The sequence below is a fragment of the Pongo abelii genome, chromosome 22 (genome assembly GCF_028885655.2).
Source record: "Pongo abelii isolate AG06213 chromosome 22, NHGRI_mPonAbe1-v2.0_pri, whole genome shotgun sequence".
NCBI classification, from domain to species: Eukaryota; Metazoa; Chordata; class Mammalia; order Primates; family Hominidae; genus Pongo; species Pongo abelii.
In genome coordinates, this window is record NC_072007.2 from 44,677,583 (window position 1) to 44,703,957 (window position 26,375).

At 46.7% G+C, this 26,375-nt stretch overlaps 2 protein-coding genes across 10 annotated transcripts; one reads left to right on the top strand and one right to left on the bottom strand.

The window, feature by feature from the left end:
* Window positions 1-455: 455 nt before the first annotated feature.
* SMIM11 (small integral membrane protein 11) lies at window positions 456-25,592 on the top strand. 7 transcript variants are annotated; one of them, XM_063720875.1, is made up of 4 exons: window positions 1,188-1,265; window positions 5,478-5,588; window positions 11,544-11,710; window positions 14,524-15,046. In XM_063720875.1, the coding sequence occupies exons 2-3, from the start codon at window positions 5,577-5,579 to the stop codon at window positions 11,706-11,708; spliced, it is 177 nt and encodes a 58-aa protein (XP_063576945.1). In that variant the 5' UTR covers window positions 1,188-1,265; window positions 5,478-5,576; the 3' UTR covers window positions 11,709-11,710; window positions 14,524-15,046. The 7 variants fall into 7 exon arrangements, with proteins under 7 accessions (XP_054398451.1, XP_063576945.1, XP_054398452.2 ...); XM_054542477.2 differs by lacking the exons at window positions 1,188-1,265; window positions 14,524-15,046 and adding exons at window positions 1,523-1,619; window positions 25,231-25,592; XM_054542478.2 differs by lacking the exons at window positions 1,188-1,265; window positions 14,524-15,046 and adding exons at window positions 1,523-1,619; window positions 22,253-22,268.
* On the bottom strand, window positions 16,421-23,943 carry C22H21orf140 (chromosome 22 C21orf140 homolog). Of its 3 annotated transcripts, none has more exons than XM_003780168.5 (4): window positions 22,947-23,943; window positions 19,081-19,181; window positions 17,435-17,561; window positions 16,421-17,173 (listed from the first exon to the last, which is right to left on the bottom strand). In XM_003780168.5, the coding sequence occupies exon 1, from the start codon at window positions 23,896-23,898 to the stop codon at window positions 23,143-23,145; it is 756 nt and encodes a 251-aa protein (XP_003780216.2). In that variant the 5' UTR covers window positions 23,899-23,943; the 3' UTR covers window positions 16,421-17,173; window positions 17,435-17,561; window positions 19,081-19,181; window positions 22,947-23,142. The 3 variants fall into 3 exon arrangements, with proteins under 3 accessions (XP_003780216.2, XP_054398450.1, XP_063576943.1); XM_054542475.2 differs by having other exon boundaries at window positions 16,421-17,176; XM_063720873.1 differs by having other exon boundaries at window positions 16,421-17,561.
* Window positions 25,593-26,375: the final 783 nt, after the last annotated feature.

The window sequence follows — 26,375 nt, forward strand, 5'->3', positions numbered from 1 at the left end:
CTGAGGCAGGAGAATTGCTTGAACCTGGGAGGCAGAGGTTGCAGTGAACCGAGATAGCACCACTGCATTCTAGCCTTGGCGACAGAGTGACACTCCATCTAAAAAAAAAAAAAAAAAAAAATCGAGGTTTTCCTAATTAAGTACATTTTATTATCATCACTGAAAGCACAGGTGGTAACATAGAAGGTTATCAGCCAACTTCACTTTTGGGGAATGGGAGAAATGCTGACCCTCTCCAAGCATGTTGGGTGTCTAGTGGCTGAAGCCATTTGCCAAGATTGTCACCCTAGGATCCACTCCCACTAAACCTGGGCTTTTCACTTTCAACCCAGCAACTGAAAATGCCAGTTCAAACAACTTGCTGTTTTTTTCTACCCCATTTGCTTTTAGAGTTCCTTCTGCCTGTTCTATTGGCTTCATATGACCTGAATACCACTTATTTCTTAAAGCATAGCTCAGATGCTATTTTAAAAGGAGCCCAGGATAGTGGCTGATTTGATAGAATCTATACCCAGATTACCCAGGGTCAAGTCCCAGCTCTGGTACTTGCAGCCTTTAAAACCACGAAAAAATTACTTTAACCTCTGTGTCTCCATTTCCTCATTTGTGAAATGGTTATCATCATGGCACATCCCTTACCGCCTTGTTACGAGACTTAGGCAACAGCCACTAAGTGCTTAGAACAAAGCTATTTTTGTAACTTTCTCCAGGAACACTTCCCTTAACAGAACCAACCCCTCCACCCCTCAGTTTGTTCTTCCATCCACACCCTCTAACATTCTAACATAACCACAAAGAGTCCTGACGGGATTTGGAGTTACACTGCCTGGGTTCGAATCTCAATTCTGCCATTGCCATTCGCGCGTTTTCTATTGCCAGCCACCTTACTCTCCCCTGGCCTCAGTTTCCTCATCCTTAGAAGGGGAGCAGAGCACATGGTGGTAACTCCCTGCACATTCCTCTCGTTCCTTGTATTGGGTGCCCAGTTTGTGCCCTCCCATGGCGTTAGCACTGAGTGGTCTCAAACTCTGTACGCGTTTACTAAGCATGTTGACTTAAGAAATCTGGAAACCTAGTACCGCGGCACCATATCGTTACCCCAAAGGAAAATGCATGCACGCTGTCAGAGATGACGAACACTGCGTCTGGAAGCTTCTTAAGGGCACCCACGTGTCCTCAGCTGCAGACAGCAGCGAGGAGACACCCAGGGAATTCGAGACAGCGGAAGGCGGAAGGGTCCCGCAACAACCCACCCTCCAGCTCAGGTGAGCTCAGAGTGAGAACACACCGCCAGGCTTGGACAAAGGCACCTGGTCTACACCCCAGCGGCTCCCCGCCGGGGCCTACGTAGACTTCAGCCTTTAGCCACAGGACCAAGAGCTGCGGGCCAGGGCTGCCCGCCTGAGATCACTGCGCCTGCGCACGGAGCAGCGCGCCCCAGGTCGTCTGCCCGGGCCCACTGCACCTGCGCACGGAGAAACGCACCCATGTCTGCGGCACCGGCCCACTGCGCCTGAGCACGTAGCGGTGCATTTCGGGATGTGTAGTTTTCCCCAGCAGGACGGTAGAAGTCGTGGTTTGTGCGCGGCCAGGCGCTGGAGCCTCCGCTGTCGCGAGCAGTAAGTGTGTGACATCGGGGTAGGAGGGAGTGCCCCAAATTCCAAAAGCTCTTCGGGGTGCTACGATGCCGCGGCCGGCCCCGCGCTCGGGTTTTCCCTCCTAGACAAAAGTCTGCCGGCTGCCGGTCGCGCCGGGGCGGGGATCCGGAAGGTGAAGGCCGCCAGGCCCCACCCGCGGGGCGCTCCTGCTGGACCTGGCCGTCGGGCGCTGTCAACCCGCTGAGCAGTGTGTTCCGGCTGGCACGTGGCCCGGGCGGGGCTCAGGATTGGTTCAAGCCTACGGTGTTGGTCCCCGGAGAGTCTAGGGAGACAAGCAATCCCCTGGAATGGTGGGGGAAGCGATGACAGCCCGTGGTCCTCATCCGCAGCTCTGGGGGAAGGGGGCAGGGTGGGGAGGGCAGGTGTTGCTCCCTGAGTGTTGGGGGAAGGGGATGGGGAGAGGACCCTGAACTGGCCCCCGGGTTACCCAGGAGGAGCTGAGGCCCAGAGAGGTTCAGCGACTCGCCCAGGGTTGCACAGCGAGCACAGGCACCGACGTTGCCTTCCGAGGCCTGGGCTTCCAGCAGGGAGAGACGCGGACACCTGTCATCGCTTCTCGGTGGATCCCTGAAATGTTGAGTTGTGGAGTCTGGGCAGCTGAGATCGGACAGGGCTGGTTGCTTGGAGGCCCAGGCCTACAAGTGTAGAGGGCCAAGTGATGCCCAAGGTTCACCTGGCAGCCCTCTTCCTGGACCTACCCCTCCTTATGACTGGGTGAAGGGTTGGGTGAAAAGGGTAGAGACCGGGAATGAGAACAGCTTCAGAAAGTTCAGACAAAGGGAGCAGCATGATTCGTGGCTGGAAGGAGACAGCAAGCGATAGACTGATCCTTGAATTTGTTAGGTGTGCCAAGAAGAAAAAGTATTAATAGATCGTGGACGACACATTATCCATATTGCTTTAGTTGGTCTAACCAAAATAAGCGAATAGCTTTTTTGTTTCTAAGAGAAACCTGACAAAGGAAGACAGGGTGTTTTTGCGGTGAAGGAAATAGAAATATTTGGAGTTGTATCTAAGCCACTTGTTATTTTTGTGTTTTAAGCTAAGATCATGGATAGGTCCAGGGAAAGTTAAAAATTTCCCGCACTTCATAGATTTTATGCCCCTCAAAAACATCCCCACCTTGTTGGCTTTTGCAGTTCAACCTTCAGATACCAGCTCCCTCGTTTCTAATATTGCATCAGGTGTACATATGGCAGCAGAGCAAATAGCTTACTGATACTTTTAGCTTTTTTCTTCTCATTTGCAAAAGACTCTATGAAAATGGCTGGCTTGGGCATGTAATTGAAGGGAGGTGGGGAAAAGTGGTAATTCAGAGGCAGTGGGTGGGAATGAGCAGGTCACATCAGGGTGGTTCACCCTCTTGACTCGTACCTCACCACAGCCCTTCTGCTACTATTGCAGATTGACTCTAAATATGTTTCTTTCCTAAAGAGCTTGAATTTTATCACTCCAGGTATGAAGTTGAGGCAGCTGCCAGTATATTTTGGCAGTCAGGTTCTGTGATATCAGAGAGGATGGTGAATTGTGAATTCCAGAGTTGCAGAATTGTTGTTTAGATTCTGATTTTTTAAATGACAGCACTTTGGTTTGGAGGGTTAATGACTTACCCCAGGTCATAAGCCACACCATGGGTGCCACCAAGAGTAGAGCTCAGATCTCCAGTTGTCCTGGTCCTCAGGCTACTGATCTTTATTCCCTGCCCTGCTATCTTGGAATGACTGCATTTTGCCCTGGATGTCACTAGCCTGTATCCTTCAGCTTGGCATGTCCGGTCATGGAAGGAGAGAGATTTAACATAACAACAATGGCTGACATTCAGTGCTTTCTGTGTGCTGGCCATGGTGCTTAGTGTTTACAGTCTAATCTGCAAGATAATTTACAGATGGATAAGTTGAGGCTGAGAGAGGCCAAGTGACTTGTCCAAGGTCACACTGCTAGTGAACATAGCACATGTTTTCCAGAGGGCCAGACCACTGGATGTTTTTTCATTCATTTCCTCCTGTAAGATTGTTGAACCTATTTCTCATTCTTGACTTTGGGAATCAATATTCTACGTACATCAATTCACTGGGTATGCAGTTTTGCCTCAGAAAATTTTGAAGGAACAGCCAGACTCATCTACTATATTTGTATACAACTCAATTAAAGCAAGAATTGTAAAAATAAAATTTATAAGACTTCTAACATTTTAATATACAACATAGCTAATCACTAAGATTACTAGAGATACTCAAAATGAAAATTGTAGCAACAGGTTATAACATGTTAGGAATATATTTCTCTAGTGCAGGTCAGAATCTGCTGCTCCTTAAAGACAAGTGAGCCATTTACCCATGAAGGTAACGAGCACATTCAGCCACCATCATTACAGTTAAACAGATCTATGATTTAAATTCCTATCGCTACCTTATCTGACTTTGAAAAAGTCATGGGGAAAACTTGGCTACCTTGTGCCAACTGCTAGCTTGTTTTCAAGATATTATAATCTTGAATAGATGGGGGATGAACTTTTTATACTTAGATAGCTTTGTAATTGAAAGTTTGTGTAAAAACATCTTGCCTGAAGTTCATCTTGTCCCCATTCTAAAGGCCTTTGAAATTTTCTGCCACTTTTCTTAATTATGACGGTAAGTACATTTCAAGAGAAGTGTTTCCCTGACTTTTGAATGCAAAGCTCTCTGCCTGTGTCAGGATGGTGCCGAGGTTAAAGCCCTGGAGCCAGACTGGCTGGGTTCGAATCCCAGGCCCACCTGTGAGACCCTCGATGTGTTACTTAAATTTTATTTCCTCCTCTCTAAAGTGGAGGCAGTAAGCTGTTTTATGGGGTAGTTGTGAGGGCTACATGCCTTAACTCATCTAAGCACTTTAGCCAATTTTTGTATCTGACACAAAGAAGTTAAACTATGATTATTGTGCTATAAAGCATTGGATTTCAGAAAAAGTAGGGGCACTAAACACCATCTGCTTGACACCTTTCTTCACTTACAGATGGGACTGAAGCCCTAGAGGGAAGTCACTTACCAGAGGGTGTAGGTTCTTCATCCAGAGCTCAAGTCTTCTTGGGGTATGTGTCATATTCTAAGAGTAGTGACCTACAAGGCCCTGGAGCGAATCCCAAGGCTCGGGCTGCCAGCCCTGCCTTCTCACTTCCATATGCCATGGTGTGGCATATGAGCTGGGGTAACATCCTCTGAACCAAAGTGCTGTCATTTAAAAAATCAGAATCTAAAGAACAATTCTGCAACTCTGGAATTCACAATTCACCATCCTCTCTGATATCACTTCCTTCCCTACCTTCTACTAGGTCTCCCTCAAGCTTTAGAGAAAATTCTGCATCTGAATTGAATCCGACAATTTTTCTACCCTGTCACTTATTCCCTTGCTCCCAGATAATCTTCGAAAAACCAAGATGAGCTTAATTAACAAATTAACACTCAGAGGACTTGACAAAGACACTCACTCCCAAACCAGCTTGCGTTTAGGTCTAGAGGCAGGTGGAGGGACAGATTTTGGACTTGGGCCCTTAGGTTCACAGATGAATGGGATGGGAGCCCATGTCCCCTCAGGAGCGGCGCTGTGCTGCTGGAGGCTACAGAGAGCTGCTGAGGAGAGCTTTCTGCTTAGCAAGGGCCAGGCCTGTCTGGGCCCTCGCCCAACCCACTTCCCACCAGTCTCTCAATCGCCTTGTCAGGACACAGCCCGCCTCTCTGTGGAGCTCACTTTCTGTTCACATGCCCTTTCTCCATCAAAGGGACATCTTTCTAAGGTGGTCTGCCCTAGGAACTCCAAATTGACCTGTTTTTTCTTCCTGCCCAGATCAGACCTTCCAGCTCCCTGGACCTGACCTTCCAGCTGCCTCTTATGTACTTGTCTGTTGGGGGCTTGTGTTGATCAGGAGTGAATTCACAGTCTACCATGAATTGGAAGGTGAGTATAGTTTTAAATATTTATGGCTTGGGGTTTTTTCTTCCTCCTGATTGTGAAAATTCAGAATAACAGTTCTACACCTGTAGATTGATTAAAAAGAAAAAGTAGGTGAAAGCATAATATTTATGTTTCATTTTAAGTTAAAACATAAATGTACATTTATTCGCTGGACTTCTGGAAGAAGGCCAGGCCTTTTCTTCGAGTGTGCATTCACTAACTTCAAATCTTCCTCACTTTTCTTACAAAAACTATACCTTTAAAGCTTTACCTGCAATTTTGCATTGTGCTTTCTTTTTTTATACATTTTTCTGTAGAGATAGGGCTCCACTATATTGCCCAGGCTGGTCTTGAACTCCTGGGCTCAAGCAGTCCTCCTGCCTGAGCCTCCCAAAGTGTCGGGATTACAAGAGTGAGCCACTGTGCTCGGGCCATTTTGGTTCCTTTAAAGTAGATGCAGTGGACTGAATGTGTGTGTTTCCCCAAGTTCATATGTTGCAACCGTGGTGCCCAGTGTGATGATATTTGGAGTTGGAGCTTGTAAGAGGTAATTAGGTGATGAGGCTGGAGCCCTAATGTTTGGAATAGTGACCTTATTAAAAGGGCTCCAGGGAGCTCTGTTACCCTCTTTCTGCCATGTTGGGGGTACAACAAGAAGCCAGCCATCAGTAGCCTGGAAGAGGGCTCCGCTAGACACCCCCTGTACTGCGCCCTGATCCTCAGGCTTTCAGCCTTTCGAACTGTGACGAGTACCTCTTTAATAAGTCACCCAGTCTGTGGTCCTTTGTTCTAGGAGCTGAATTGACTAAGACAGTGGATTAAGATCTTGTGAGCAATGTATACACAAAATCTTTCCAGTGTTTCATACTCTTCCCTAATCTTTTACAGTTGTCTTGCCAACAGCGTTTTTTTTCCAACTCAAACTTGAGTCTTTCAAAGTATTCAACTTAGTTTTCATAAAAGCTTTTGCTTTACACAGTCATATTTCACAAGCGTAATGTTTAAATAAGTTATGGAACATAGCATCAAGTACAACTTAAATAAACTGCTTGGCGAGTAAAGACACCTGACCCCTGTGAAACATTAGATTCAACTGGTGGGAGCAGAAGTTCAAGGGCAGCCAGAGAGTAGGTCAGCAATCAGGTTTCACCGGGGGAAAGGAGAATGTCATTTTAAGTCCCGGAAGTCAACAAGGTGAGGTGGAGGTTGTTTAAGAGAGCAGCCACTAAAATATGTTTATTGTAGTCACTTTGCAAAGTCTAATATCAAGCAAAAATCGTACATTGTCTCACCATCTAGAAATGGCTACTATTAACAATCTCGGTAAATTCATCTTCTTCTGTATATATGTGTGGCATGTTTTCATGCATAGGATCTTATTGTATGTGTTTTTTCAATTATTATAAGCATTTTCTTCAAAACATCCAGTGATTTTCTATTGCAAGGAGAAACTGGAAAGGTCTGGAAGCAGGATCAGGGAGCCAGGAAGGTAGCTTTCCCATCTTCCCCAGCTCTGTGGGGTGAGGGGCTTGGCAGGCCCTGCAGGAGGGCTGAGGGCCCAGGAACTGGTATAAGTTAATGATGCAGAGTGAGTGTTCCCTGAAGGGTGGGAAGATATAGGAGAGTTTGTTTAGCATGCCTTGAGGATCAGAGCTCACAGTGAAAAGGTTGGGAAGGAAAGAAGAAGCAGTGAGAGGATGGAGCGGGGAAGGAGCGGAAAGCAGTGTGGGGTGAGGTTTAGGGAGGCCGTTCGCCCACTGCAGTGGCTGAGTCAGTAGAGGAGAGAGGCAGGAACTGGTACTAAGGACCAGCGTTCAACGCATTAAACCTAATGCCTCAAGGCAGTGTTTCTCACCCCTGAGCACTAGTTCAGGCAAGGATTTCGAGCCCCACTCCCAGAGTTTCTGATTGGGTAGATCTGGCTGGGGCCTGAGAATTCGCACTTCTCACAAGTTCCAGGCGGTGCTGGTGCACACTGGTCGAAGGCAATGCATGGGGAGTTTTCCTCTTTAATTGTAGAGTGACACCAACCCACGTGACCACTCGGGCCAGTCTTGCTTGTGACAGTTTTTTCCGCCATCAGGAACAAAATCTGCCCAAACCTTCCCAGCTTCTGCACCAGGAAAGTGGCTACCAGGGAGCAGCTTTGTGTTTAAACACAGCCCCATCTTGTGTAGTGTTAGAAAGGAATGGCCCCAGGCCGGGTGTGGTGGCTCACGCCTGTAATCCCAGCACTTTGGGAGGCCGAGGCAGGCAGATCACTTTGAGCTCAGAAGTTCAAGACCAGCCTGGACAATGTGGTGAAACCCCGTCTCTACAAAAAAATACAAAGATTAGCTGGGCATGGAGATGCATACCTGTAGTCCCAGCTACTTGGGAAGCTGAGGCTGGAGAATTGCTTGAGCCTGGGAAGTGGAAGTTGCAGTGAGCTGAGATCATGCTCCTGCACTCCAGCCTGGGCGACAGAGTGAGACCCTGTCTCAAAAGAAAAAAAAAAAAAAGAAAGTCATGGCCCTGATTGCAGACAGCTGCGGAAGGTGGAAGGTTCAGTAGCCCCCAGTGCGTCTGATGGCCTTCCCCGTCTGGCTCAGTGGGCCATGGCCGGCAGCGACAGTCAACAGTGCTACCTGTGCATTAGCAACAAGTATGGCCTCATTATTTAAAAACTTAGTTATTCTCATTTCACAGGTACTGGGGTTTTGTTTTTAAAAATTAATATAGATCTAGGCCAGGCATGGTGGCTCACCCCTGTAATGGAGGCTGAGGTGAGAGGATCACATGAACCCAGGAGTTCAACACCAGCCTGGGCAACATAGTGGGACCCCAGCTCTACAAAAAATCAGAAAAAATTAGCTGGGGATGGTGTCACGTGCCTGTAGTCCCGTCTACTCGGGAGGCTGAGGTGGGAGGATTGCTTGAGCCTGGGAGGTCAGGGCTGTGGGAAGCCGTGATCATGCCACTGTACTCCAGCCTGGTTGGAGTCTCAAAAAAATATTCATATAGATCCAGCCTACCCTGGCAGCGTTCATTTTCCTCCCTGAAGGTCTGTATGTTTCAAGAGATGTAAGGGGTTTGTTAAAAGGAAATTGGAGGAAGGGGTTTCATACCACTGAAGGTTAGTGCCTAAGAGAGGGCAGGAAGGGGGCCCTGGAGCCCTTTGCTTTACCCTGTGAATGTTCTTGACCTCTGCTGCCCTTGTGCTGCGTCCTTCTCAGTCCACACTTCTGCCTCTTGCCGTGCCTCTCCACTGCCTGTAAAACAAAGTGAACACTGAAGCCTCCCACCAGGGTCCACTGGCTGATGTGTTTCCATTTCCATGGATTTTCTAACTTCTGGATGAGAGAGTACATTCCTGCAATTGCTAAAGCTAAGTTTCCTATCTGGATTGTAGATAGCTATGGGCAGTAATGTGGGGCTTTGTTATATTAGTAATAGGGCCCCGGCAGGATACAGTGGCTCACACCTGTAATCCTAGCACTTTGGGAGGCCGAGGTGGGCGGATCACGGGTCAGGAGTTGGAGACCAGCTGGCCAACATGGTGAAACCCTGTCTCTACTAAAAATACAAAAAATTAGCTGGGCATGATGCCGCATGCCTGTAATCCCAGCTACTCGGGAGGCTGAGGCAGGAGAATTGCTTGAACCCAGGAGGTGGAGGTTGCAGTGAGCTGAGATGGTGCCATTGCGCTCCAGCCTGGGTGACAGAGCAAGACTCTGTCTCGAGAAAAATAATAATAATAATAAGACCCCATTGGTTTATTCGGAGAGACTGAGAAAGCTGGAAGAGAGTAGCTTTTCCCAGTGTGAGTCATTGCCTCAGGTAGCCTGGAAAATCCTAGCAAACAAAAAGAAGTTTATTCAACAACATTCTTTTCATAGCTGGTTTGTATGCATGGCATCAAACCTTCACCTCTAAAATGTGAACCTTCAAGAAAACAGGATTTCAGGGTTTACTGGAGGGAGGGGATTAGCCTAGGTCTCAGGGAAGAAGAGCCTGGAAACGAAGTCAATGTTTAAAGCTCCTTATATTTACCAGAGTAAAAGTTGAAAAGTTTCACTTTCGGAACTTTTTCAGTCTTTTATACTGATGTCAGAGTGATCTTTCTGAAGTGTATGTGTTGTGCTTATTCTTTACTGTTAAAACGATTTCATCGTTGAAAACTATTAGCTAATTACTGAGTGTTCTTGTGTTCTTACTGTTTTAGTAAAATTGAAACGATTTAAGTATTTGCATCCCTGCCTCCTCCCATGATTTTCAGTGTATTTCTATCATATCGTGCTATATCCTTCTGCAAATATCCATACATAACCAGTTAAATGATTTCAGAGGTAGCGAGTCCAGTTGCCTCTGGAAAATCCAGTAGCCAAGCCATAGTGTATTTGCATATTTTAGTTGTGAAGTGGAGGGGCGTGAGGAATGAATCATATATAGTACGGGACAGAGTGATGCTACAGAGTTGGGCTTTGGAGCATTTGGAGCTGAGTCAGGCCCTGCCTCACTGACTGCTGGCCTCCCCGCCTCTGCATTTTCTCAGTTCCACCGCAGTCAGGGCGAGCCATCTGCTCGTGGAGGTGGCTAAGGGCAGAAGGGAAAGAGCCGCGTAAGGCACTTTACATGCCGTGAGTTCCCAGTCTACAGCAGCTGATGCTACAGCTTCTAACCGTGAAATCCACATCTAGTTCTGAGTCATAAAGAGTTTCGATACAATCATAGGAACGTTCATCTACATACATTGTGATTTTATGAATTTCAGTTTATTGAAAATCAGGCATCAGTGGAAGGGAGAATGGCCCTGGGGTTAGAATGTCCTTCCAACTGGTTCCTCATGAGGGAGCTGTGGGACCCCTCAACTTCTCAACCTCCAGGAGCTCTTCTTTCCTTGCTCATATAACCAGCGGGTCGACTAGGTCCCCTTGAAAGTTCTTTTCAGCCCCCCGGTTCTGTGAGCATATTGTACACACTAACTAGGTTCAGATCAACTTCGGTTAGACTATTAGAGGGAGATGCATATGTATCCCCCACAGTGGAATCTCATTGGTATTTCATATAATAAGTGATTGACAGAAATAAGGACTTCATTGGGATAAAATCCTACCTGGTCCTCTAAAATAATGATTGATCAACCAAAGCATACCTTTTCACTATTTGGGAGGGAATTTTTAATCACACAAAAAGCACATAATTATCATTCAGGTCATACTAACCATGTGTATGGAACTAATATTTGCTTTGAGGTACTATTGCAATATATAGAATTTCACACAAAAAACCTACTAGTGCAAAGAGTGAGTAATTCAAATCCATAGTTTTTCCCTAGACTTTATTTTAGTGAATGGGGTTGCAAGGGCAGTTAGTAAGCAGCTCTGTTTTAATGTTTTGAGTTCTGTTGTGTTTTATTTTACCATCAAGTGCCAGTGCTAATGAGTCTCTAGAAACAAGAGAAAATCCCAGAGTACTAAAGCTGTAGTTTCCAGAAGCAAGGTCTGATTCACCCTTACTTTGTAGATGAAGGGGCAGGAGCTCAGAAAGAAAGGAGCTCATTGCCTGACCCAGGTTACACAGTCAGTCGGTGATAAAGTAGAGCTCTGACCCAGGCCTCCGGACTCCAGCTCCTTTCACTGGATCTGGCTGCTGCCTCAGAAGTAAGGGCCTGGGTGATCAGCAGGTTGCAGGGTTGAGCTGTGAGAGACCAGAGTCCCCACGCCTGTAGATGACCGGTGGTCCCCTCCATGAAGCCAGTCGCAAGCAAGCAGCAAAGAGCAGAGCTGTAACTTGACTGTTGGCCCCATGGGGATAGAGACCTTTTCTGCTTTGTCTCCAGTGTAGCCCCAGCCCCCTATCCTCATGCCTGTTGCAGAATAGGTGCTAAGTAAATATTTGTTGACTGAAGGATCATAAAAGAAACCTCCCATATCAATGATGGAACATTTAGTTAGCATGGCTTCTTTCCTCTTGAAGGTTCTTGAGCACGTGCCCCTGCTGCTGTATATCTTGGCAGCAAAAACATTAATTCTCTGCCTGGCATTTGCTGGAGTGAAAATATACCAGAGAAAAAGGTTGGAAGCAAAACCACAAAAACTAGAGGCTGAAAGGAAGAAGCAATCAGAGAAAAAAGATAACTGAAGGTGAGTCCATAGTACCCAACCTTGCAAATGGGAGCTGGCCAGTGGGTTGGGGTGACCAATCAATGAACAAGAGAGGTCTGAGATTTCCCTGTCCGTCGGGTCTGAAGGGCTGCATGGGGAGCATGTGGCCTCACCTGTTCTCTAAGGTAGAACTGCTCCATAAAGGGCCAGGTGTGCAGATCCTGGTCCTGGGATGTGAGTGCTGCTGAGCCAAGGTGCACGGAGGATTAGTTCATCCTTCTTGAAACCTGCAGTGGCAATGGTTCTTGACAGGTATTGGGTTAAGAATTGAGGACTCAGTGACAGCTGTGGACCTTCTTCCCAGAGAAGCACACATACTGAAACCATCTGCATTTGTGTGTAGGGAGAAGTTTGCAGATGTGGGGAGTCACAGGTCATTTGAAATTCCAAGATTAAGAAACCCTGTTATCTTTAAGATAAAGTCTGACTCCATGGTATGACAAATAAATCCCTTCCCAGTCTGGTCTTAACCCAGACCTCATTTGCCACTTGTGCCCACTCCCCATCCGCCTGCAGGCTGTTCCTCAGCCACCATGGCCTTTGGCCTTGCTTATTAGGTTTTTCCCAAGGACCTCCTCACCAGGCCTGAGGGTACACTCATCATTGTCATCCAGTGCCTATCACAGTGCACACTGGTGGGCTTAGTACTTGGGGAGTTACAATACATCAAGGCACCAGAAAGTTCCTGTTAAGCCCCTGTTACAGATTTAACACATGACAATTCACAGTTACCTTGATTCCAGTGTGTTGATACAGTTTCTTCACTTTGCAGGTTGAGTTCTGTACTTTAAAAATCAGGGGATTCAGCCAGGTGTGGTGACTCATGCCTGTAATCCCAGTGCTTTGGGAGGCAAAGGTGGGAGGATCACTTGAGCCAATGAGTTCAAGACCAGCCTGGGCAACATAGTAAAACCCTGTCTCTACAAAAACTTAAAAAAAAATAAAAAAAATTAAAAAGCTTAGCCGCACACTTGTTGGGTGTGGTGGCACATGCCTGTAGTCCCAACTACTCGGGAGACTGAGGTGGAGGATTGCTTGAACCCAGGAGTTCAAGGCTGCAGTGAGCCATGATCACACCACTGCACTCCAGCCTGAGTGACAGAGCGAGACCCTGTCTAAAAAAAAAAAAAGGATTCAAATATGGTGGTGGTGGGGTTCTAGATCTCTGGTTCCCAAACCTGGCTAATGATCAGAATTGCCCAGGTGTTTGTTTAAATGAAGATTCCCAGGCTTCAGCCCAGAGAGATTCCATAATGGCTCTGGTTAGGTTTGGGTGTCGGTTTTTTGTTGTTGTTTTTAAGATAGGGGATCCTACTCTGTCATCTAGGCTAGAGTGGTGCAGTGGCACAATCTCGGCTCCCTGCAGCCTCCGCCTCCTGGGCTCAAGCAGTCCTCCCACCTCAGCCTCCCGAGTAGCTAGGACTACAAGAGCATGCCACCACACCCGGCTAGGTTTTTAAAACAATTTTTAGTAGAGAAGGGGTCTTGCTGTGTTGCCCAGGCTGGTCTTGTACTCCTGGGCTCAAGCAATACTTTCGCCTCAGCCTCCTGAAGTGCTGAGGTTACAGGTGTGAGCCACTGTGCCCAGCCTCTGTTCTTTTGAAAACCCATTAGATAATCCTTAGGTTGTCTTCTCAGCAACAGGTCATTGTAGGAACCACTGGGCTAGGTGACCTCCCAAACCCAGCCCACTCTGAGATTCCATGCTTCCGTCAGTAGGAATTCCCTTGCAGTGCCATCAGACTTGTTGAGGCTAAAGACCTACTGATGAGGAATAGTAGCAACACCTACTAAGTGGTTATTCTGTGCTGGGGACTTTGCTAAGCATTTCATACACAACTGTGTTATTCAGCCCTGATGACTCTGTGAGGCATGTTCAGATTGAAAGAATGTCTCACTCTACGTGGTTGAAGAACAGAGTCAGAAATTGATCCCAGGTCAAATGCATTCAATCAGCATGGCCAAGCCCAAGCTGTGCTACCTTCCTGAATACAGGCAAGTGAGCTTGTAGGGACGCTTCACTCTCTGTTACTCACCACTTCCGGCAGCTGCCCACTCACTGGTCCCCAGTGAACTGTAGGCTTTTGCTAGATAGAAGAAGTTACTTTCTTTCTTTCTTTCTTTCTTTTTAAGGTGTTTGATTGACTGAAATTTAGGAGTAGGCATTACGATGGGGAGGAGAGAAATTAAAAAGGGTGAGGGAAGGCAGTTTAAATTAAAATGTTGCTGATTGAATTTATATTCCTGACAATCCCCATTTTGTGTGCTAAACTGATCAAAGGAAGAAAATATGAGATGGAAGATCATAAAGGCTTTGGTCCTCCCACAGACATCAGCAGAGACCTGCAGTTAAGTCAGGGCTGGATGGCTTAGAAGCAACTCAGGGAGTTGGTCTTCCTGTCTAGGCTGGCAGCTTCTTAAAGACTAGAGACTTTCTTCAAACAAAAAGAGTTTTCAGGCTGGGCGCGGTGGCTCACGCTTGTAATCCCAGCACTTTGGGAGGCCGAGGCAGGTGGATCACTTGAGGTCAGGAGTTCGAGACCAGCCTGGCCAACATGGCAAAACCCCATCTCTACTAAAAATACAAAAATTAGCTGGGCGTGGTGGCACATGCCAGTAATCCCAGTTATGCTAAAAATACATTCATTAATAACTAGACTTGAGTGATAGACTTGAGTGGTGTCCGCTTGTTAAGTTTAAATGGCTGAGCATACGTCTTTATGCTGAGCAGTAAACATCAGGTATACTCTTATCAAACATTTCCTACTCATCCCTTTGGTTTTCCCTTCTAGATTCTGCCATGTAAATGTCAGCTTGAGTGGACTCCAGCTGAGAAGAAAGAGAAGAAAGACTTAATTATTGAATAATTTGTTAGAGGATAAACTCCCAACCTAGACCTTTAACTTAAAATAGTGTGAATTTGTATATGTTTTTAAAAGAACCAGTACTGGCCGGGTATGCTGGCTCTTACCTGAAATCCCAGCACTTTGGGAGGCCAAGGCGAGTGGATCACCTGAGATTGGGAGTTTGAGACCAGCCTGGCCAACATGGTAAAATCCTGTCTCTACTAAAAATATAAAAATTAGCCAGGTGTAGTGGTGCACGTCTGTAATCCCAGCTACTCGGGAGGCTGAGGCAGGAGAATTGCTTGAATCCGGGAGGTGGAGGTTGCAGTGAGCCTAGATTGTGCCACTGCACTCCAGCCTGGGCAACAGAACGACTGCATCTCAAAAAAAAAAAAAGTAAAATTAAAATTAAAAAAAAGAATAACCAGTATTTTGTTTACTAAAATAAAATGCCTTTGTAAAAAAAGGAGTTGTGGCCTTTGGAATAAGTCAAATTGTATATCTCTTTCTCTTTCTCTTACACAGCACCCTCCACCCCATGTTGTAAAGGGGGGGTTTTGTAAACCTACACCTCCCCCACCATCTCAAGCTGGGGGGTCCCAGGTGAGAGGCTTCCATAGAGGACAAGGTGGTGCAGAAACATCTGCTGTGGGAGTGGGGTCCCCAGCACTGGGTGCTTCGGCCAGCTACCCCCGACCCCAGGCCCCCTCATAGGCTGCCCTCCCGTACCCTCCTTTCTTGTCTTTTCCTCCTACAGCTGCTACACCCCTGTGAGAGTGTTTTGGAGTGTTTTCATTGTTAGGGTGGAGGGAGGCTGTGTGCGTCCAGGAAAGATGACTCCTGTGTTAACCATGAGGGTCCTCGCAGGGAGGAATCGTGGGAGCCCTAGGGTGTGTTTTGTCCTCTCCTCACCTGTTTGCTCCTTGGGATTTGCTGATGAGAAATGAAGGGTAGGGCACCCTAGGAGCCACTGGAACCAAGGGCAGGGAGGATGGGAAGATGTTTTACTCAGCACCTAACACACGTAGATCCCTGTGACAAGAGCTCATGCTCTCCCACTTCTCGCAAGACTGTGCGATGGGGAGTGAGGTAGCAGCAGCCGGCACTGGAAGCAGGGCGGCGTGTTTGGTCTGGTTGCTGACGGCTGCATGGGAAACTTGCAGGAGTATATGTTAGTAAACGTCTCCCCGTCCTGGCCCAGTTTGTGTCGAACATTGCGTTTTCCATGTGGGGAGTCAGGGGAGTTCCATCTTAAATTGCACTGTGCTTGCTGGATGCTCTTCAGCACAATTTAGGAAGCAGGAAAGAATTCACAAAGTTCTGAGGACAGACAGACCCTGGCCCTACAAGCTGCAGTGCTCACCATAGTCAAAGTGGACTTTCACGTAAGCCCAGACCTCATTCTCTCTGAAGGAGGCCACTCCAGCCTTTGCCAGGAGCCCTGGTGACTTTATTCTGCCTAATCCTGCTGCGGCCTGGGGTCCTGTTAGAACATGAATGGAAAACTACAGCAGAGGTGGGATGCCCTTGGATTTCTGCTATCCCCACACTTCCTTGACATGCTCAGATGGGGCCTAGAACTGACCCTGGGCAGTGGCCTACCATCCTCCCTTTGTCAGGGCCTCCCTGCACCCTGGCAGGTTACCCCACCCTGGCGCATGTTCCTGCCCCAGGGGCCTGGCCTCTGCTACCCACCCTGCAGGTGTAGGGCATCACCTGCTCCTGCCTTGCCTGGCATCAGACCTACTACCTTGGCACCACTTCCTCCCTCATACCCACCCACCTGTGTGCCTCATAAGTCCAAGGCGGGGGATCTGCTGACCAGTAGACACTCATGTGCTAAACACAAGTGCTTTTCTAGGCTTTGGGATTTAAAGCTACACTTTGGAATTTGTGGAAGATCTGGCCATCTTGGAAAATTAGGTAGAAGAAGACATAACGACTGGACTAAACCACTGATCATCCCAACGGTGCCCATGTCTTTTCTGTTTTTTGTTTTTGTTTTTGTTTTTTTAGAGATGAGGACGTGCTGTGTCCCCCAGGTTGGAATGCAATGGTACAATCATAGCTCACTGCAGCCTTGAACTCCTGGGCTCAAGCGATCTTCCCACCTCAGCCTCCCGAGTAGCTGGGACTAGGCCCTGCTAATTTGTTTATTTTTAGTAGAGACAAGGGTCACGCTGTACTGCCCAGGCTGGGTGTAGGTTTTTTCTGAAGAGCATTTGGGAGTTTTGGTTTTTGCTTGGTTACTTTTCCTATACACCCTTCTACCACTAGGGGGAGATGATTAATCACTAATTGAAGGGATTTTGTTCGTTTTTTATGTTTTGGGTTTTTTTGTTTGTTTCAATAAAGAAAGAGTTTAATTGCAGTAAGGCAGGCCACACAGGAGATGGAGTTCTTATTCAAATCGGTCTCTCTGAAGGCTCAAGGTTTTCAAGGCGGAGTTCTTGCTATCATTCCACTCCTTAGGTACATGAAGTTGGTAGATGTGTAGTTTGATGTTAAATTATTGGTTGGATGCATGCACCGCTGGTTGTAGAGACCGGTAAAGCCCACTAGCAGGACCCCACCTGGACCACAGCGATCCCGCAACCTGCTGGACCATGACCGAGAACAAACACAAGGGACCTGAAATGCGTTGCAAAGACCAGAAGCTGACATCCACATTCTCCACCCACGGAGAGCCCCAGAGTCCCTCATGCACAGCCTGCTTGATCTATTTTACACACATTCGCAACAGGTTTGGTTTTCAAGCTTACAACATATTAGAAACAGAAAGGAAGAAAGGCTGTCAGCAGCAGAAATACCTTTGAGCAAGAGGGACGGTCTTTGAGAAGCAGACTTGATAACTCACCGTGCACTCTTCATGCACCAGACACTGCAGCAGCTACAGCGTCCCACATGGGATGCCACACATGATGATGTTATGTTCATCGTGATGACCTCAGGCATGAAGAAGAGGTTCAGCCATTTCACACAGTCTGTTTAACACAGACATACATGAGAATCTCAGAAACCAAATAATTCAAACAAAGAGTCTGGGATTCTTTCAAAAGGGTTGCCTCTCCCTCTGATCGGTGGGAGGGAGAGGGGCTGTGGGTGTTAGTGATGGGGAAGGCCAGAGAGGCTGGGATGTTCCATCAGCCAACAACTCAGAAGGAGAATAGTGCCACCAACATCAGGAGCTCTCTTCTAGTGGACATATCTAGAGATATGTGGCTCAGCCCTGCGTTGCTGCGTGTGGTCACCCGCTCTTAACTAAATACAGTACTCTAAGTATGGCTGCTCCCAAAGAGACTGTGGGCTGTCCTCACCAGCCATCCTGTCCCACCCCCACCAGAAGAAACCTCTTCTTATTATTAATTCCCTAACCAATTGCAGATAGTGCAGATGGTCTTAAAGGAAATGCCAGAGAACAAAGTTTTCTCTGATCAAAGTATCTTAAGATGTGTCCATCCTCATTAGATGCCAGCGATAAAAAGGAACAAAAGTTTTTCTGAAAGAGTGAAAAGGAAATGAGATCAGTGATGGCAGGTCTAATTGTGGACATGTTTGCTTCGACCTTACCATGGACCACTCACTCAGTGGGTGCCAGACACAATGCAGTGGCTTGGCGCAGGTTATGTGATTTTTTTTGAGATGGAGTCTTGCTCTGTCACCTAGGCTGGAGTGCAGTGGCACGATCTCGGCTCACTGCAACCTCCGTCTCCCAGGTTCAAGCGATTCTTCTGCCTCAGCCTCCTGAGTAGCTGGGATTACAGGCATGTGCCACCATGCCAGGCTAATTTTTGTATTTTTAGTAGAGATGGGTTTTTGCCATGTTGGCCAGGCTGGTCTAGAACTCCGAACCTCAAGTGATCCGCCCACCTTGGCCTCCTAAAGTGTTGGGATTACAGGCATGAGCCACTGCTCCTGGACAGGTTATGTGATTTTAAAGTCCCACTGTATTTTATTAAGGAGTTGATTGAGCCTCAAGGAAGTAAAGCAACTTATCCAGAACATACAGCTACGAAGCTAGAAACTCAAGATTCCAACGAGGTCCATCCAATTCCAAAAGCCCAGTGAACTTTCTGTTACTTTCTATGGGAAGTTTTCAGGTTTAGCATAAAGCAACATTTCTTAATTATGAATACAATCTTATGTAACCAAATTGCACATTAAAGGGTAGTCCTTTTGATCCTTCTTTCCTCTTTTCTAATAATTTTTACAAGGCCTCAAAGGAATAGAACTCTAAATCTGTTTTATTAAATTGCTTTAGTTTTCAAACAAAAATAGCTCCTGTTGGTTTATCTTTAGCTGATAACCTAAAAACATTCCTTTTTTTATCACTGTAAAATAATTTGTCTTTAAAAGGTATTCTGTCTCCTCTTTAATTTTATGTTGAAATAAAATTTTTTGGTGTCCAGGGGAGTTGGCCATTTTAGTGGCTGGTGTCTCATCTGAGGTCAGAGGTGAGCCTTGCGACATAGAAATGATGGGGGTGAAAAAGGAAAAGCTCACCTTCAATAACTGAGCTAAGCATGGTGGTGAGGAGCATGGGCTTCAGAATCTCTTGACCCTAGTGCCTTGCCAGTGCCTCAGTTTCCTCATCTGCAAAACAACTGACAGGATTAAGAGAATTAAATTATAATAGCTATGCGTTAGTGGCAAGGCAGCATGAATAATGGCTCTGAGCGTGAATTCTGGGTTGAATCTCTCTGGGCCTCAGTTTTCCACATCTATCTTTTTTTTTTTGAGAGGGAGTCTTGCTCTGTCACCCAGGCTGGAGTGCAGTAGCACGATCTCGGCTCACTGCAACCTCCACCTCCAGGATTCCAGTGATTCTGCTGCCTCAGCCCCCTGAGTAGCTGAGATTACAAGTGCCCGCCATCACACCTGTCTAATTTTTGTATTTTAGTAGAGATGGGGTTTCACCATGTTGGTTGGGCTGGTCTCGAACCCCTTACCTCAAATGATCCACCCACCTCGGCCTCCCAAATTGCTGGGATTACAGGAGTGAGCCACTGTGCCCAGCACGTGTAGCTGTTGGTGCCTATTATTCCAGAACTCCAGAGGCATGGAATAAACGGGATGTAGGGCAAAACCCACTCATCTCCCAAAACTCAGGCCACCCACACGTGGGCCTGCACAATGACAGCACATTGAAGTGACCAAGGAAGTTTGAGTACCATGGTTTGCTCTCAAGGAACTTAAATCCTAAAACGTACATGAAATCCTGAGGGAAAAAGACCTCACAAATATACTACACAATAGGAGTTATTTCACCAGGTTAATTGCCAGTGAGAAATGCAATGTTTCTATTGGCAGAGCAAGACTTCCTTTAGCACCTGTGGCTGGCTGAATAGTGGCCACCAAAGATATCAAGGTCCTGTTCCCTGGAACCTATGAATGTTGCTTTAGATGGAAAAAGGTCTGCCTGTGTGACCAAATTAAGGATTTTGAGATGTGAAGATGGTTTTAGATTACTCAGGTGGGCCCTAAATGCAATCTCAGGTGTTCTTGTAAGAGGGAGGCAGAGGGAGATTTGATACAGGATGAGAAAGTGGTGTGGCCACAAGCCCAGGAATGCCAGTGGCCACCAGAAGCTGGAAGAGGCAAGAAATAGGTCCTCCCTGGAGCCTCTGGAGAGAGTGCTGCCCTGCCAACAGCTTGCCTTTCGCTGTCTTGTCTGTTCTGTCCTGTCCTATCCTTTTTCTTTTCTTTCTCTCTCTTTTTTTTGTTTTTTTGGAGATGGAGTCCTGCTCTGTTGCCCGGGCAGGAATGTGGTGGTGTGATCTCAGTTCACTACAACCTCTGCCTCCCAGGTTCAAGTGATTCTCCTTCCTCAGCCTCCCAAGAGCTGGAATTACAGGCGTCCACCACCACACGCTGCGAATTTTTGTATTTTTAGTAGAGATGGAGTTTCACCATGTTGGCCAGGCAGGTCTCCAACTCCTGACCTCAAGTGCTCCTCCGATCTCGGGCTCCCAAAGTGCTGGGATTACAGGCATGAGCCACTGAGCCACCTTGCCTGGCCTCTTTCCCTTCCCGTCCCCCTTCCCCTTCCCCTTCCCTTTCCCTCCCCTCCCCCCTTCCCGTCCCCTCCCCCCTCCCCCTCCCCCTCCCCGTCCCCTCCCTCTCCCCTGCCCCCTCCCTCTCCCCCTCCCCTGTCCCCTCCCCCCTCCCCGTCCCCTCCGTCTCCTCTGCCCCCTCCCCCTCCCCTCCCTTCCCTCCTTCCTTCCTCCCTCCCTTCCCTCCCTCCCTTCCTTCCTTCTCTCTTCCTTTCTCTCTCTCTCTCCCCTCCCTCTCCTCCTTCACCCCCCTCCTTTCTCCCTTCTCCCTCTCTCTTTCTTTTTGAGACAGGGTCTCACTCTATCACCCAGGCTGGTGTGCAGTGGTGTGATCAGAGCTCACTGTAGCCTCAAACTCCTAGGCTCAAGCGATCGTCCTGCCTCAGCCTCCTGAGTAGCTGCAACCACAGCCACCACATCTGGCTTAATTTCTGTTGTTTTAAGCCACCAATGTGGTAATTTGTTTCGACAGCCACAACAAACTAATACAGCACTGTTGACTGTCAAGTGAGGCCTGCAACAGTGGAAACTTTATAGTTCTGAGTGGTCAGCTGTTTGAGGTGTGATTAATCTCCAGGAAAAATGTTACCAGGATTCCCTTTGTAACCATGACAAAATGCTGAGAAGCGGTGGACACTTAGTTGCTGAAAAGCGATGAACGTTCGCTTTCATCTGATAAAGTCTTTCTGAATAATACAGGGAGGTTCAGGAGGGAAAGAAGGCAAGCAAACGATGGGATGCCTTCTGCACTTGGCTGTTAGGAAATTCTGGGTAGAAATTCTTTCTTTCTTTCTCTCTTTTCTTTTCTTTTTGAGACAGAGTCTGACTCTGTTATCCAGGTTGGAGTGCAGTGGCGTGATCTCTGCTCAATGTAACCTCCGCCTCCCAGGGCTCAAGTGATTCTCCCACCTCAGCCTCCCGAGCAGCTGGGAACATAGGTGTGCACCACCATGCCCAGCGAATTTTGGTATTTTTTGTAGAGACGAGGTTTTGCCATGTTGCTGGCCTCGAACTTCTGAGCTCAAGCAATCCTTTCACCTTGGCCTCCCAAATTGCTGGAATTACAGGCATAAGCCACTGTGCCCAGTCCAGAAATGTGCATAAATTGTTTTTTTTTTCAAAGACCTTATTTTTTAGAGCCATTTTTTAGATTCATGCAGAATTGAGTGAATTGAGTGGGTGCCCCACCACCCACCACCGCTACCAACATCCCATATAAGTTTACAAATTTTTTTTTTTTCGTTTACAGGCAGGGTTTCACTTTGTCACCCAGGCTGGAGTGCAGTGGACAACCATAGCTCACTGTAGTCTCAAACTTCTTGCTCAAGTGATCCTCCTCCCTCAGCCTCCCAAGTAGCTAGGACTATAGATGTATGCCACTCAGCCCAGCTATTTTTAAATATTTTTGTAGAGATGAGGTCTTGCTATGTTGCCCAGGCTGGTCTTGAACTCGTGACCTCAAGCAGTCCTCCTGCCTCGGCCTCCGAAAGTACTGGGATTACAAGTGTGAGCCATTGTGCCCAGCCATAAATTATTCTTTTTACACACCTCAGAATGATTACCTCTAAAATGACTGTCTGAATATACATAACCAACAGTGAATTTTATGATATGTTTAATAGGGTTCAAGACTTTTTCTATGAAAATGAAAAAGACAACCACAAATTCTTACAATGGACATCGGCAGCAGCCCCAAACCTAAATAGGGAGGTGTTGTCCCAGCTGCAAGTGGCTCAGCTACAGGGTCTCGAGATGAAACTCCACGGCACAGTCTAATGACCTGCTGGAATTCCTGGAGTTGGCGGGGAGATTGGCTGGATAAGTGGTCTCTGCAGACCCCCATGCATGCCACCCTTTTGCCCACCATAGCCCACTTGAACCCACCACTGCCATAACTTTCCAGGTCCTAAATGGGACCACCTATTCCCCTTGGAGTGTCCGGATGGAGTTTCCCCTCCGCGGCTGCCTCTCACTCATCCTCCACCACTTTGCCGACGAGGAAGGAAGGACAATCGGGAGGAGGGAGTCTTGCTTGGCAACCATCTGGACAATATCTCGCCCATGGCAAGCTGGATCCCTGTGGATTACTTTGGTGGGTGGAAACTGGTTGGCACACTATTTAATTTGGGCTTTTTGGGGGATGACTGCACACTGGTTCTCTTTTTTTCTCGGACCTAAATTTTGACCACACAACCTTTCAGCCTGTTCACCCCTGCTTACTGCCATCCACCTTTGGGCTGGGTTAGACCTAAGCCTCCCCTTGACAAAGCCCTCAAAGTAGGCTTCACAAGATAAGAGTCAAGACCCCTAACTTACCAACAAATTTTAATGAAACTTCTAGTAAACTCAAAGTGCTTTGCCAACATCTTTAGGAGCAACTCAGTTCTCGCAGCACCCCTGTGAGGTTGCTGTTGAAGTATCTTTGGCTGCAGTGGTGTGGAATCCATCTCAACAGAGTTGACGGTAAAGACCAGACATGTAGCAGCCTCACTGCTTGTTGGAGGAATCGCCCTTAAGAAAATTTCCCAAGATAGTAGTTTTCCCATCTCCGTACTTTGCTAGTTAATGTTCTCCACTTGCTTGCGTTTATCCTTTCAATTCCTTTGTTAATTAAATTGCTGAAAAGTATACATTGGTAAGAATAGACACTGTCAATGGACTGCAAACAAAACTCATTTCTGTTATTGATGATAAACCATTTCAGAGAAGACCAGGCTGAGTCTAAAGGGTTCAGATAATTGCAAGGGGAAGGCAGAGAGAGTAGTTCATGGCCACAGGACTTGGCCACCTCTGGGCAACACGTAATGCTTGCTAAGCTAATGACTGTAGGGATATAGAACTGGCCCTCAGCCTCTCTGTCTTCCTTTGGCCTCTGCTCTTCCTGCTGCCTTCTCTCTTTGACCACGATGACACACTTTCCATAGGCCTTCCTCACCACATCACAGAACTCAGAGAAGAGGCTGTCTTCTTGTTTGATACACAGCTCATCTCTTAGGAACATCCGATATTTCCAAGGCACCCATCCTTGACTACCCGCAGCGTGCACAATACACCAAGTTGGGGTTTGTATGAAATATCCATCACTAATATCTTCCCCAGTTACTAGACTTTCTGGGATATTGGTTTCCCCAAAATATACGGTCTTAAATCCATCATATTGCAGTGTTCTCAGGGTTTTCAGATATTGGAGGCATTGCTTCCTCTTGATGCCATCAAATTGACTTCTGATAATGACATTTCTTAAAAGAGGGCTTGCAAAGCGAGGCATGGTGGCTTCTCAAGTGTTTTTAAAAGCTTGCACATCTGCATCTGGGGAGAGATGGCAAGTGGGGGATGATGACCTCATAAAGGGCTTTTTTACAGCGTTGCCAGTCCCACAGATACACTTCAGATTTCAGCATCATGGACTAAATACTCAGAACAACTCCCTGCTGACCCGTAAAATATGGGAATTGCAGATGCTACCCATAAAAATGCTACTTTGACATCACTTCTGCAATAGGTCTGAGACAGAGGTTGGCAATCTTTTAATAGTAATGAGCCTACCAATTTGGCTTAAGATGGGGAGAAATGTTTACTTTCATTCATCCGTTTCAAAAATATGTACTGAGCACCTGCTATACACCAGGCATTGTGCCAGGCACCAGGGGTATAGTCATGACACACCCAGAGAGTCCTGGACTTACGTGTTGTGTGTCTGTGTATGCATAGAATTTGTCCCAGTTGCCTTCCCATTTGCACAACTAAGAGTGATTTTTCCAGGTGGCAGAAGGAAGGTATGGCAAATTGCAAAAGAAAGTCAGTCTGCACACCTAGCTTCCACTGGAGCTTGCAGGTCTTTTTTTTTTTTTTTTTTTCTGAGAGGGAGTCTCTCTCTGTTGCCCAGGCTGGAGTGCAGTGGCACAATCTCGGTTCACCGCAACCTCCGCCTCCCAGGTTCAAGTGATTCTCCTGCCTCAGCCTCCTGAGTAGCTGGGACTACAGGCGCGTTCCACCACGCCCGGCTAATTATTTGTATTTTTAGTAGAGATGGGGTTTCACCGTATTAGCCAGGATGGTCTCGATCTCCTGACCTCATAATCCGTCCGCCTCGGCCTCCCAAAGTGCTGGGTTTATAGGTGTGAGCCACCGCGCCCACCAGGAGCTTGTAGTTATTGAGCTAATTCAATACCTCATCTTGAAAGCACTTTTAATTTTACATACTCAGGCAAAATGACAGTTTGCTTCAAACTCTAACAGTCTCCTCCTTTGTATTTTCCTTTGTATTTTCTTGCCTCTTTAATCAGAGCTAAAGATGTTTCATAAAATGGGCATGAAGGATTCCCTCAAATAAAGATGTGGACAAAATGATTGGTCAGGTCCTTTGCTCTACTGTTGAATGGAGGAGGATTTTTTTTTCCCCCACATAGGGTTTTTCTTGGAGCTCAAGTTTGGACAACCCCAGACAGTAAGATAATCTCATCAGGGTAAAGTTAATATGAAATATGTGGTCTCCAAACAGCCTCTCCCAGAGGCCAGGATCAGCAGGTTTGGGTGGATAATTGGCTTGTGGTCATTTTCTCGTAGGATTTTTCTTTTAGTAGTGGAAACTGTTTTTCAGATCAAATTTGGATGCCAACTATGTGGAACAGAAGTGTGGCTGCTTTGGTGGAAGTGGCAATGGTAGTCCTAGAGTCTCCCTGTCAGCCACACCCTTTGTCTCCCCCTACCCAAGGGACCCTGTGGCCTGGAACCGCGGTGTGAAATGCTATATAGTGCAATGAAGTCAATTCTAAGACAAGAGTTCTTGCCTTTCTCATCTAATTTTTAGTTATGGATATGAGACGCTTGTTCAGAAGTATAGAAAATATATATAATATGTTATCTTTTAGATGTGTGTGTAAATATGCATATGTATGCAATGTGCTTATATTTTAACGCACAAACAACATGAATAAAGCAAACACTCTAGACTTCTCCAAATGTATCTTGTTTTACAGTTTTCACTTTGGAAAATGTCATTTTTACATTAAAAAATATTACTCAGCCATAAAAAAGAATGAAATCATGTCTCTTGCAGCAACATGGACAGAACTAGAGGCCATTATTCTAAGTGAAATAATTCAGAAACAGAAAGTCAGATGCCACATGTTCTCACTTTTAAGTGGGAGCTAAATAATGTGTACACATGGGTACAGAATGGAAAATAATGGACTTTGAAAAGGAGGCTGAGGCGGGAGGACCATTTGAGGCCAGGAGTTTGAGACAAGCCTGGCCAACATGGTGAAACCCCTTCTCTACTAAAAATGCAAACAAATTAGCCAGACGTGGTGGCTGACACCTGTAATCTCAGCACTTTGGGAGGCCAAAGTGGGTGGATCACTTGAGATCAGGAGTTCAAGACCAGCCTGGCCAACATGGTAAAACCCCATCTTAACTAAAAATACAAAAAAATTAACTGGGCATAGTGGTGCATGCCTGTAATCCCAGCTACTTGGGAGGCTGAGGCACGAGAATCATGAGCCGAGATTGCACCACTGCACTCCAGCCTGGGCAACAGAACAAGACTCTGTCTAAAAAAAAAAAAAAAAAAGGAGGGTAGGAGGAGGGTGAGGGATGAGAAATTATTTAATGAGTACGATGTACACTACTACACTACTACACTCAAAGCCCAGACATCACCACTGAGCAATCAATTCATTTGACAAAACTGCATACCTGCACTTGTACCCCTTAAATTTATACACAAACAAAAAACAAAGGCAA

What these genes read in the sequence shown, in the direction of transcription:
- SMIM11 (XM_054542476.2), top strand. Translation starts at nt 1,130, where the DNA reads ATGACGAACACTGCGTCTGGAAGCTTCTTAAGGGCACCCACGTGTCCT. An exon ending in CAACCCACCCTCCAGCTCAG is followed by an intron (nt 1,266 to 5,477) that starts GTGAGCTCAGAG and finishes CTTCCTGCCCAG; the next exon opens with ATCAGACCTTCCAGCTCCCT.
- C22H21orf140 (XM_003780168.5), bottom strand. Translation starts at nt 23,898, where the DNA reads ATGCCTCGCTTTGCAAGCCCTCTTTTAAGAAATGTCATTATCAGAAGT.